The sequence below is a fragment of the Passer domesticus genome, chromosome Z, assembly GCF_036417665.1.
Source record: "Passer domesticus isolate bPasDom1 chromosome Z, bPasDom1.hap1, whole genome shotgun sequence".
NCBI lineage: Eukaryota > Metazoa > Chordata > Aves > Passeriformes > Passeridae > Passer > Passer domesticus.
Window position 1 is genome coordinate 80,653,610 of NC_087512.1, and position 13,623 is coordinate 80,667,232.

General features: G+C 43.3%; 1 protein-coding gene across 1 annotated transcript in view; it reads left to right on the forward strand.

The window, feature by feature from the left end:
- Window positions 1-6,089, forward strand: part of EDIL3 (EGF like repeats and discoidin domains 3) — a 233,797-nt gene extending 227,708 nt beyond the window's left edge. Inside the window, exon 11 of the mRNA XM_064404372.1 lies at window positions 2,220-6,089. Coding sequence (XP_064260442.1) covers window positions 2,220-2,369 — 150 coding nt within the window. The 3' untranslated portion in view covers window positions 2,370-6,089. The remainder of the gene's footprint in view (window positions 1-2,219) is intronic.
- The last annotated feature ends 7,534 nt before the right edge of the window (window positions 6,090-13,623 follow it).

Genomic DNA, 13,623 nt, shown 5'->3' on the forward strand with positions numbered 1-13,623 from the left:
ACTTCTCCAGGAGGCCTATATTCTTCTCTGCATGATGCAAACAACAGTCATTCATTTTAAGTCGAAAAGCCATCAGGTTCAGTTTTTACAAATGAGAAGTGAATTGGCTGGCATTTTAAGAGAATGAACATTTCCCATAAAAACTGAAAATAACCCAAGGGGATAATCTGATCATTTTGCCAAAAATTGGTGCTGTGGCCTTTGAATTTAAATAGTGGCTGGCAGGGGGAAAATCTGGCACTGATTTATCACAGATAGGAGTTTTATAACTCACTTTTTTTGTGGATTAAGCAATACAGGTACAAATAAGATCATAACATGCACTGTACTGAGCTAAGATGTTTTACTTTTATCACAGCCTGATGCTCTTAATTCATCTGCTGACTTTTGTCTGACATGAGAAGATAACATCCTTGATAATCACCACCTTTACAAGGGTTTATATCGTTGCATCCCAGCAACTTTCATAAGTGATACAATAAAAATTCTTAACTTTAATTATTAATGTTATTTCCTCGGAAGCAGTAACAGGATCTCCTGGGATTAATTTGAGATGGTACAAATGCCAAGTAAAAAGACATTTAATTTTTTAAATGTTAATGATTTTTGCGTAACTTTCAGAGCGTGGCCCTGGCGGAACAGAGGCTGAAGCTTGAGTAGAAGGCTCTGCCTTCACCAGGGCTGAGTGTGAATGAATCACAAGATTTATCAGAGGCAGGGGCTCATGGAATCATAGATTTGGGTCGGGAGGGACCTTTAATTTCATCCAGTGCCACCCCAGCCATGTCAGGGACACCTTCCCCTGTGCCAGGCTGCTCCAGCCCCAGTGTCCAGCCTGGCCTTGGGCACTGCCAGGGATCCAGGGGCAGCCCCAGCTGCTCTGGGCACCCTGTGCCAGGGCCTGCCCACCCTCAGATTGAAGGACTCCTTCCTAAAACCTAATCCCAACCTTCTCTTTGCCACTATAAACCTTAAGTTTAAACAGTGTTAAATGTTGCGCATCCCGAAGATAAAAATCCATCACGGATCCAGATCCAGTTTCACCCTGGGCTGGGTCAGCCTTAAAACTTCCCTGCATATTGTAAATGCAGGCAACCCCAGCCAGGGGAGAGAATGATGCATCTGACTCCATGTTCTCAGAAAGATAATTTATTACTTTATGATACTATATTATATTAAAGGACACTATACTATGCTAAAGTATACATACATAAAGGATACTTACTGGATGCTAAAAAGATAATAATGAAAACTCGTGACTTTTACCAGAGTCCCGACTGTTGGGAAGAATGAAATTTTAACAGAAAGTCTCAGAGATATGTATGCTTGTCAGAAAGATTTTTGAATGTAGAAGCTGAAGAAGGAATAGAGATGGAAGCAAGTTTTGATATAGAAGGAAAGAATTGCTGAGCCACTCTCACTGAATAACCAAGGAGGCAAAGGGTCTGTTAGTTAGAAGGGGTTTTTATGACTTAGAGCAAAGGATAAACCCACCTCAAACAAGAAGATGTTTTCACCAATCAGAAAGATAGCACAGGCAAACAGTCAGCAGATGTTGCAAGTAGAAAAAAGGTCTCAGAATTTTCCACTGCAAGAAAACTGAAAAACAACTTCTAGCTTAAACTGTACTGTGCTAACTCTTAGTGACTGGAGAATAGTAACATGAATATGGTAATTATAGTAGTTATGATAGGCTGTAGGTAAAAGTAAAGGTATAGATGGGTTCTACTGTATTGAGATACTCAGCAAAGAAAAGTACATCATGCATTGTAACCAAAATTAAAGGGTCTCCAGGCCTGCCTGCAGCTGGAGTTGACAGCTGTAGGCACAGGCTCTGTTGCCCATGACCCTGGGCTGCTGTAACACTTTGGATGTAATAAACTGCATTTGGAAGAGCCGCCTGGAGTCCCGCATCCCTCATTTAGGCTCTTACACCTGACACAGCTTGGCCCCAACTGGCCAATGAGTCAAAACAACTCACATCAGAGTCCAATCAAGCAATCACCTGTGGGTAAACAACGTCCAAACACATTCCACATAAGCACAACACAGGAGAAGCAAATGAGATAAGAATTGTTTTCCTTTTCTCCTTCTGCCTTTCAGCTTCTCAGGAGAAAACCCCTGGGCGAAGAAACCACATTCAGGGGAACGCGAATGCCGCACCCGCGGGCGTTCCAGGGGAAACTTCCACTAAAACCTCCCCCGTTGCTTCCCCACAGGTGTTCCAGGGGAACTTCGACAACGACACGCACCGCAAGAACGTCATCGAGCCGCCGATCTACGCCCGGCACGTGCGCATCCTGCCCTGGTCGTGGTACGGCCGCATCACCCTGCGGTCCGAGCTGCTGGGCTGTGCAGCTGAGGACTGAGCCCGCCCCACTCCCGCTGTAGAAGAAGCTTGTAGGATGCTGAGTGGGGTTTTTCCATGAACCAGTGCTCGCTCATTTTTATGGTAGGCCGCTAGCTGTCTTTCGCCAGGAGGTCTAAGCCTGCCCTTTTAAAACGATCCAATCCGGTTTTTTTGCCCTTGAAAAATCTGTTGGTGTTGTCCCTTCTGCTGTGGAATTATCCTCCTAGTTCTCCTCTGAGTTGTTCACCACCAGTTGAAACGCGTTGAGGGAAATAGAAAAAAAAAAAAAAAAACAGCAGCATCCTTTTTACAAGGGAAGAGAAACAGTGTGACGAAGCTCATTTGCAGCTTCAGGAACACTGGGCTGACGAGTTCTCCATAAACCATACCATCATCTTACTTGCAAAAAGTGATACTGCAGCTTTTAGCAATAAGTTTACTTGGGGATGACTGCATTATAGTAATTGTGCCTATCAAACACTGTCAGTTCTTACGACATATATTTTGGGAAATTCTCCCTGGTACTGTTAAAACACGGTACCTGTGGTGTTACGAGCTACCTTTCACCACTTTCATCCAGACAGCAGAGTCCACGCACCTGGAGGGTTTTCCTAACTGCCCCATTTTCCTTCTCTATTTTGCATGCTGTAGACACGGCCTCCATCTTTTCTGTTTAGTATCACACTGTGCTGGTGTTGTTTTCCTTGAAAGATGTTACCTGTTTTGCATATGTAACCAAATCAGTGTATTATGAAGTTAATGAATTTGCCAAAGTTTATGAATTTTCAAAGTTTCTGTGCTTTTTCCTGGAGACTAAGGTGAGGTACCAGGGCGCTTGTGGTGTCTCATCTTGGGAGCCCATGCATTCTATGAGAAATCCCATTCCAGGATGATTTTTCCAGGGGTGAGCACACAGCCCCAAAACTGTGACCTGCCCACCCCATCACCGCTTTCACAAACGCTCTGAATTCCAGCAAGGAGGAAAATGTGGCATGAAGGAACCAGGTGCTAAAGGACACATGGGAGGAATCACTCCCTTACTGCCAGGAAAGCCTCCCTCTTTAGGCTCTTCCTAAAGTCACAGCTTTCCTCCCAAAAAGGTAAGAGGTGACGTAGGAGCACACCAAAGCTTGTCCCTGGTCACCCTCTGCTCCTAAAAATTCTTTTCAGACACACACCAATGAGCCACCACGAGGCTGTTTCCTATCATGCCCCATCTAGAGGAATGCTTCACACACAGCATGATAGCAACCCCAGTTTAAAAAGTAGATTTTAGGAGGAAAAGTGGAGAAGTAGGGGGCACATTCTCCCCCATGCCTCAGTTTCCCCTGCTGATTGAGATGACAATACCAATCTTTGAAGAGCAAATCAAGTTCCCTTGGAGTAAAGTGATCTGTGACTAGGTTAGAGCAGCACCTCAGACTAAAAAAGATCCCAGCACGGGGAGTGAGGGGACCTGAAACAACAGCACTTGGGATTACTGCCAACCTTTTAATTTCATAACATGCTGATGTGGAGAGAAAGAGAGAATGAGAGAGAGAGAGGGAGAGAGAGAGAGTGAGAGACAGAGAGATGCTGCTGCATGTTTTAGCAAATGTCACTGAACTTATTATACTTTCTGTCACTGTTCCATTCTCACCAAAACTCTAAACTTGGGCACTGCTTCCCAGGCAAGCAGCTAGCTGGCCCACAGTCTGCAAAGGGCAAAGTTTACCTTGGAAACAAAATGGTTTGGATTTCAAAAAAACCTGCATTTAATCACACATTCTCCACCACAGACTAAATATATATTATCCATTGAACTGTGAAAGACTCTAGAATAGCAGCCAGGAATTTTACATACAAGAATTGGGGATATAATGGTGGCGGTTTTCTGATAGTGTCACTTAAACTGTCACATTTTAGCAAACAGAACACCCTGCCTCTACAAAATGACCTAATCCTTAAACTGTATTTATACAAGTATTTATTTTATAAGGCTTAGACATTTAAAGACTTCTAAAGAAGAGTCCTGTAAAGGTAAAAGTATGTGTAAGAAAATGTTGAGGTCCTGTGCAACACTGCTAAGTTTGTTCTTTATTTTTTACTTTGTGCTGCATAACAAAAGCCACTAGACTGTTACTGTCTTGTCTGTAACTGTGTTAACAGCATTCCTTAATGATGTATATATGGAGTGGTCTTCAAGCAAAAGGAGCAATTTTAAAGAGAAAGTCAATCAATTTGGTGGTACTTCTAGCGAGAAAAAAAATCTGAATAATGGAGGACAAGTCTATCCCTACATTATCCACTGCCTACATTTTGCAATTTAGGCTTTAGGTCAAAAACAAAATAAAAAGGTAAATTAAAAAAAACCTAGTAATATTTATCTCTTTAGGGTGTGCACATACAATACTTTAACAGGTTTAAATACATTTTCCTATTATGGAAGAGCAGTTGACCCTGAATTTAATTACAGATATGAAGAATAGTGTGTAGATATTTCACTAACTCACTGTATCCAAAAAACAGAAGGCCATTTTAGAAAATTAGACTTCCTAGTTTAAAAACTTTTGTTAATGTTCTTCTGAAATATTTGGTTTATGTTCTTAATGTTGGGTTTTTTTTCATGTTATTCATCTTCTGCAACTTCCGTTTTGCTTTTAAATTAATATTTCTCAGTTTAGTAAATTAATTGTAATCCCTTCATCTGCATACAGAGTTTTCCTGTAATGTAACACAGTAATTTTAATTTGGTATTAATTTTGTGGTGAGTGTTTTCACCCTCATGTCCTGGGTCAGCTGTCAGAGTCTTCACGAGGACAGCTCCATACCTGGTGATAATATTCCGTGACCATTTATTAAAAACCATATATCAGATGCCCTCACAGTTTCAACCTGCATGCTAGGAATTTATTATTCCTCAGCTACCAAAAAGCATTCTTGGAATGGCATTTCCAGCACCAAATTCTGGTCCCAGTGTCAGCAGTATCAGTCTGAAATAGCTCTTGGTTTAAGTGAAATCCTTCAGATTTAACAAAACAGGTGGGAATCAGATTAGGAGATAGAATTTAACTATTTCCCTTTGATTTTATTTTGTTGTCTAGGTGCATACCTTTGCCATAAGGGGCAAGTTATAAATTAACACAACTGCTCTCTCCCAGTGAAAACAACCGGCCCCAAATAAACAGAGGTGCAGGACAGGAGATGTCCCTTAAAGAGGGGACAGGAGAAAAACTCGGAAATGATCCTTCACTTCTGTTTTAATTGTTAACAGTGACATTGAACAAGGCCAAAAGTGTTCTCCTAATTACATTTCACCCTGAACCAGCCAAGTATTTGTAGGCAGGCTTCACCTTTGTGTTGCTAGGTAATATGCTACATTTACAGCCTGGGAAATAAAGCACTGGCACGAGGCTCCTTTTTTATTGGCGTTCAGGGCCCGTCGCCTCAACTGGCTCTGGATCCGAGGTTGACTTTCTCTTTTGGAATGGCTTCACACAAATTAAGTGTCAGTTTTGAAGACTAAGGATACTAAATGAGTGTATCTTTGCTATACAACCAATGTGAACTATAATATTCAGTGCTGGCTTCTGATGTGTCAGTAAGTACAGAAGTATCTCGGACACAAACGACCTTTGCAACCTTTCAAGCTGTGTGATATTCAAATGGTTTTGTATATACCTAAATCATGTAGAGCGATGTAAAACCAGTACGACCTTGTCTAGTCTTCAAACTTAACAATAAAACTTTTGAAAAATGAGGTGGTTTTCTCAAAGCTGTTATGTTGCAACACCTTGGAGGAGACACAGCTTATCTCGGTGACGGCAAGTGTGGAGCAAAGATATCACGTGGCATTTTCCTGGATTCATCCATGGGGTCTTTGTGGTAGGTAAGTTTGTTTCTGGAAAAATCAGCAGTTGGTGCTGTGTTCTCCTCAATGTGTTCTCTTTGTTCTTCCAGATTAAAAAAAAAAAAAATTACAAAACACTCGTAGGTTTGAACTAGTCTAAAAATACTTTTTTTTTTCCCTAGCCTGCTGCTCTCTGAACGAGCACCAGAAATGTAAAATGACAATTTGATTTCCTGTAAGTCAAATTTCCTGGGATATTTATCAGTCCTTATCCTCTCTCCTCCACTCCTGCATAGGCAAATGAAGTTCTGAGAAGATAAGCAGTGGCTGCAGCCCAGACCTGCTATGAGATGCTGGTATTTGCTCACACTCTTGCCCCTTTTCTCTTCTATTTGCTGTACATCCTGCTCCCCAAACCAGTTAACTCTTTAATTTCAGTTTCTGAAGCAGCTTAGGGATTAAAGTAGCACATGGAAAAGCCATCTGCTCTCAAACAATTTAAACAATTAAATGACATAAAAATATTATGTTTACTGAAGAGAGATGAAACTTCAGTGGTTGACACCTTGAATGAGCCCTTTTGTAAAAATACACATCCTTTTGTTTTATAATGGTTTCAGCTTGTGCCCTTTCTCCAAAAATCATCTTTTAGAGAAAAAAAAAGCCATCCACAAGCACTCACTGCTGTCTGCCCAACATGCAGTCTCAACACTCAGCACTCACTACAAGATGTTGTCTTCCTGAAGAAAAATCACAAAATTGCAATTTTCCCTTATTATATATCTCTACCAGTTACAAAAAATGAGAATACAGTGCTGCACACAAAAAGACGAGTATTTTTGAAGAATGATGGAGAATATTAGAATATTTTTTGAGAATATTAGCAGTTCACTCATAAATTTTTGCATCTTGAAGCTTTCTGACTATTGGTATGAATTGTAACTGTGTTATGAATCATTTTCATGAAATCCAGGGACTTTTCCTGAAGAACTGAAAAGTGGGTTTTCCTCACACTCTTCATAACATGTCTAACCAGGAATTCTAGTGAAGACAACGAGAGAAAATAATGAGTAAATCTCTTCAGAATAGCTACTATTTATCAATGTCCATCCTCCCATATTTGTTGCTAATAGGCTCAAGGGATTAACATGAGTATCAACACTCTACATCATCAGGAAATAAATAGTCTCTGATATTTCTGTGGTAAACACAATGACACTTCTTTTATACCTTGGATTTAATAACAAGAGGCCAATTTGTTCACTTAGTGATTACTAAGTGACCTGTGATCACGTAGTCCAGAAACCAAATAGAAAAAATTAAAATATCATTTTTAAGTAGGATTAAATAAAGATAATTTTACTGATCCCAAAGTATTTTCATTTTTTTATTTAATTTGCATAATTTTCTTAATAGAGAGATACATTTTGTAATGAGGAATTCTGCTTTAGATTAAGAATCTAAAATATAAAAGGCAGAATTTGCACAAAATCTTCTTGTGCAGCTTTATGGTGGCATTCATTGCAAAATAACTTCCAGTTGCACATGTATCATTGCAAATATATATTTTTTTAATTCCTCTGAATGGAGCAACACAGAAACATGTCTTGTTGTCACAATTTAGCTTGCTAAGAGTGCAGCAAAATGTATTTTACCAGTGTATGTGAGTAAGAATAATTGGGTTTTTATGCAGTTTATATCAAACTGGACTCAGGCTCCACGTGTGTGGGAATGTTCAGGAAGCAGGAACCACCTGGGGAAACACAGGTGGGGTACAGGAGGTGGGGAGGATGGCAGGAGCACAGCCTCTTTGTCACAATAATATTTATTTCTTTGCTTTGCCAGCTGATGGGCTGTGGTTATCTGAGGTCACACATCATCTGAGGTCAGCAGGCACACTTCTCCCTAGATGGAGGAAACCAACCCTCAAAATACACTGGGAGAGGTCACTAATCATTTGCATCAGGCTGGAAAATCAAAAGCAGGCTGAATGAATGCATTTGTTTTCTGGGATGCTGTGGGAGGTCGGTAGGAGCTGTGGATAAGTGTATTGTGCTGCCTTGGCCACAATAAATGCAATCAAGTGCACAGACTGCATAAAATATACATGTGATGCATTGAGGCAAGATCAAAGGGCCCCTAAAACGTGATACATGCTATTTTCTGATGAAAGTGTCAGAAAATATGATGTAGGTGCTGTGGTCTGACACACCATGGGCTTGCACGAGTCTGGCTGGGATGGATTTACCCTTCCAGAGTTTGTGGGGAGGGGAGCCTCAGCCACAGGCTCTTTAGGAAGGACATGCAGGGGAGACAAGGAGGGGATGTCACCTCTAAGGAAAAAAATCAGCTGGAGTTCATGGAGCTCTGCTGGGATGGGTAAGAAGATGACAAAGGGCTCACAGGGAGGGCAGGGAAGGTGACAGGGTGGCAGGGAGGTGGCACAGAGGGCAGGAAGGGTCGATGAGCCCCTCTGTGGGCATACAGGAGCAGCCTTGTATCCACAAGCTCTGCTCCACAAGGAGGACTTGAAGCATCCCAAATGAGACTCAAGTGATGGATTGGGTTGGGATAAAATTTAAATATTATCTAATCTAACCCCCAGCCATGGCAGGGACACCTTCCACTGCCAGCCCCAGTGTCCAGCCTGGCCTTGGGCACTGCCAGGGATCCAGGGGCAGCCCCACCCTGCCAGGGAACAATTCCTTCCTAATAACTCATAACTAAGCCCACCTACCTTTTTTCCCTGACTTCCCAGGAACTAAACCTACCAGGAAGGTCTGTGGTGGCTGTGAAATGGTGGAATTACAAATCCTTTGGGCGGTGAGGAAAGCACACAAATTCAGCAGCCTGGATTTCAGAAGAGGAGAATTTGGCCTCCTCAGGGATCTGCTTGGTCAAGTATGATGGGTTTAAATCCAGGAGGGAATTAGGCCCCAGTAAAACTGGTTAATATTCAGTGATCACCTCCTCCAAACTCAGGAGCAAAACACCCCAACAAAAAGAAAACCAGACAAAGATGCCAGGAGTCCTGTGCGGGTGGGCAAGGAGCTCGCGGACAAACAGAAAACACAAAAAGGAAATCTCTGGAGCAAGGAAGCAATCACAGCTGGGAGGCACACAGAGAACCTATCCAGCACCAGGTCAGAAAAGACAGAGTTAAATCTATCCAGGGACATCAAGGGCAACAAGAAAACTTTCTGTGGGTGACCAAAGGAGAAGTAGGGAAAGTCTGGGCCCACTCTGGAAGAAAATGTGAGACCCAGGATGTGGGGAATGCTGAGATACTCAACAGCTTGGCTGTTTCACCAAGAAATGCTCTGGGTACACTGCCCAGGGTGCAGAAGGTGAAGGGAGGAGCTGAAGAACTGCCCAGGGTAGGAGGAAATCAGGCTGGAGACCATCCAAGGAACCTGAAGGTTCCCAAGGCCATGGCACCAAGGATGCACCCATGGGTGATGAGGGAACTGCCAGGGGAAGGGACTAAACCACTCTTTGTCATATTTGAGGAGTCATGGAAGTCTGGTGGAGGTATCACTGACCGTAAAAGAGGAAATATAACCCAAATTTTTAACAGGGGAATTAATGGACATCCATGGAACTACAGGGTGGGAGTTGCCTGTGGGAAGGTAGAGCAGATCCTTCTAAATTACAGAAAAATTTAGATCCTCTTAAAAAAATTTAAAAAAAAATTAGATCCTTCTAAATTATGGAAATTTTGCCAAGGCACATGGAAAATAAGGAGAAGATTTCTGACATCTTCACGTGGCTCCACAGAGGGCAAGTCATGCCTGCATGCCTGAGAAGTCTGGTGGGTTCTATGAAGCAGCTACAGCACTGGGGGATGAGGGAAGAGCAATTGGTGTTCTTCCCTCATTTTTTTTTCTCTTGAAGGATGTGCCTCTACTATTTTTCACATGGAGTAATTCCTTTATTTCATGTGATTCATGCTACTACAACAGCTTCTCTAAAGTGTGTATTCACAGCTTCCTTCTAGGAGTGAAAAGGCACTAATGGGTAATTTTTGATTAAGAAATTAAAGTATGGGTTGTTTGAGTAAATATGGAGTGTACATTTACACACATATTTATACATATGTATATATATGTGCATTTTCTGCAGGTCATGTCACATATGTCACACTTCATCTGAGAATAGAGAAAGTGGAAGTAGTATTACAGAGATGTTAATTAGGCTCATCAACCTAATCTAGATGTTCTTCTGATGTGTGCTGATATCATTTTCTTCCATTTAAGAAAAAGTTGATGGGGAGGGGGAAAACAGTGCATCTTTGGAGGTGTTTCATTGATGCCCCCAGTTTGCTACCCCAGAATCGTTTGGGTTTAAAGGCCAAACCCCCTGCCATGGGCAGGGACATCCTGAACCAAACCACATCACCCAGAGCCCCATCCAACCCAACCTTGAGTGTTTCCAGGCATGGAGCAGCCACCACCTCTCTGGAAAACCTCTTTCAGTGTTTCACTGCCCTCAGTGTAAAAAAAAAAAAACTTCTTCCTTTTATCTAATTTTAATTGACCCACTTTCAGTTTAAAACCCTTTCCCCTTTGTCCAGTCACAAATGGTCCTGCTGAAAGGTTTGTCCCCAGTCACCTTTCCTCAGAGGCTGGCATGGAAATGGGCAGCATCACTTGAAAGTCAGAAGTGCCTCTTTATTTTAAAGCCTTTTTTTCCCTTTACTGAGGGATTTGCAAGCACTTCATTTTCATATTTTTCGGGAGCCATGGCTGGCCAGTGCCCGGAATGAGCGAGGAGGTTTTCTGGCTCACAAAGATGGGAGTCAGAGTGGCTTCCAGAAGAATCTGACCCAATATTTATGTAATACACATATATAGCACATGCCACTCACCACCTGCATTGGCTGCTCCACCTCCCTGCTCCTTTCCAGCTCCTGAGCCGTGACAGAAAGTGTTGTTCAGCTGTGGCACTGAGACCAGCTATTCACAAGTGGCTTTTTTCACTCAGTAACGGCCACATTCCCCAAATATTTCCGGGAATCCAAAGCCAGGCTTCCAAACCAGAGCAGCCCAGGGGCTGGGTGTGATGTGGTGGAGGAAAATTCACCCCTGGCCCCAGAGCAGCAGCTGAGCTGCCTGGATGGCACGCAGAGTTTACATCTGCAAACACAGAGTGGGCAGCAGGAATGGCTCAGCAAACATGTCCCAGTTCACCCCTTCATGGCATAAAAGGCTGCACTTCAGCTGAAGCATTTGGGTATTTTTAAAAAGTTTAGCAATCTTTCTCCCTCGCCTCTGCTGCACGCATTCCTCTGGCCTGCAAAGAAAAAATAAAAATGCATTTGTGGTTAATTTCTTCTCCAATGGGTTGCTTTCTATTCAGATTCATGTCTGTCATGTATTTAGACTGCCTGAATGGATGAATATTCTCCTGAATTCAGGTAATGGAGTGTTAAAACTGCACAGTGAGATGGAGGGTACTGCTCTGGCATCCCCATCCCACCAACGGGAAGGGCTGCCTGAGACCCCCCAGCCAGAAAAGAGTCAGATGAGCCAACACCTTGATACCAAACCACCACTTCACAGAGCTCAGGACCTCGTTCAAGCTGAAGGAGAGTGAGATGTGTCACTGATGCTGCAATGTGAGCGGTGGTGTGGTTTCTGATGGGTACCCACCCAACAGCTCTGCATCCCCAGGGCCCCAAGGAGCACTGTCTGGTTCTCACCTGATGCCTTTCACAAGTGAAGCTGAAATCATCTTGCACTGTCTTGTGAAAGTCTCCATGGGTACAATTTGTTGGTAAATCCCTCTCAGAGGTGCCTTTTCCCCCTCATTCTGAGCCCTCTGTACACATGGATGATCCTTTTGGCTGTATTCTGATGCCACAGTGAATCAGCTGAATGTACTGACAGTTCTGCAGCCCAGGCCATCTCCTGAACTGCAGCAAAGGAGTGTTTTGATTGAACAGGCAGAGACTTATTAACATTCCTTCACTGTCTCAAGACAGTCTGGTTCTCCCTGGCCAGTTTTCCTTCAAACCAGGGAACGTGTACACCAGGCTGTGCTGGGGAGAGGCACTTTGATAACCTCCCCTTTTCCCATTTATCACCTTCCCCAGGGGCTTTTCCTCTAGCTCTGCAGTAAAAATATTGATTGTACCAGCCCTGATCCCAGAGGATCTGGCACAGATCCTGGTGCTTGCACTTCAGCACTGGGAGAAGGTGGGGTTTCAGCAGTCCTTCCCTGGCTGCCCACCACAAACTGAGCTCCCATCAGCACCCTCCTGGCAGAGGTTTTAGGCAAGAAATGCATTCTGACCCTCCCGGTGGTGTTGGCTTGGCTTTCTCTCCATGGTCCAGAGCACACAAAAACTGAAGCAAGGCAGGACTGGGCTGGCCCCTGCATGAAGCTGCTCCAGCCACGAGGCTCTGTGAGCACCACTGCCAAAAACAGAGAGGGCAGAGTCAGCACCTCCCATTCAAAAGAGCTGCCCCAACCCTGTGCAGAACAGAGTTTGGGCTTATTGCTTTATACCCAATTTATTTGGACTGAATAGTCGTTATGGAGGGACAGGAGGTGAAACAGGGTAAATCTCCATCTGAAATTAATTCCCCAGCATCCCTGTGACTCTCCAGGTCTCCCAGTCCCTAAGAAGTGTGGTCTGCCTCTGAGCACTTGAGTTTCCCCATACCTAAATTAACTTAATTTTATAGCCAACCTGCTTGAAAGTCTCATTCATTTGACACAACTCTGGCTAAAGTTATTTCAAATGTCAGTGTTGCCTTAATGCACATCTCAACCATTTCACAGGGGCCTCTTCCATATCTGTTTTCATCTTGAAACAGCCTGATTGCATGCAGGAGAATTAGTTACTTTGGGAACAGGAAAGATCATTCCCATGAATACTAATCCACAGCCTTTATTAAATTGGAGTTTAGGGGTGGTGCTGTGGTAGGTGAGAGAAGGAGGAAGGGGAAAGAGTGAGTGTGCAAGCTGGAATTTGAGATTTATTTGCAGAAGCAGGAGGAGCAAAGCAGAGGCACCTTTTCCCTGCCCTCCTCAGGGCAGCCCAGCCCCACACAGGCGTGTGCAGGTGTGATGGGTTTTGTCAAAAAGTGCTCAGGATTGCCTGGGACTGCTGCACAGGCTGCAGAATGCAGGAGCAGGCACAGCTGCACGACTGGCATCTCTGCCTTCCTCCTCACCACGACCTGTTTTTTCTATTCCTATTACACTGAAGTCTCTTAACTAATTATGCAGGATCTCAGCCTGCTATGTGATCCTGTTAGCTCCAGGCATAATTGCAAATGAGACAAGAGATCTCAGCTGTGCTGCTCCTTGCAGTGGCACTCGTTCTTTGTCCAATGTTAATTATTCCTTGCAGCTGACAATGAAACAAAGACCAAAGAGTTAATTCTCAGTACAATGAAAAAATCAGTCCTTGCTAATATGTTCTGTGCTACTCTGC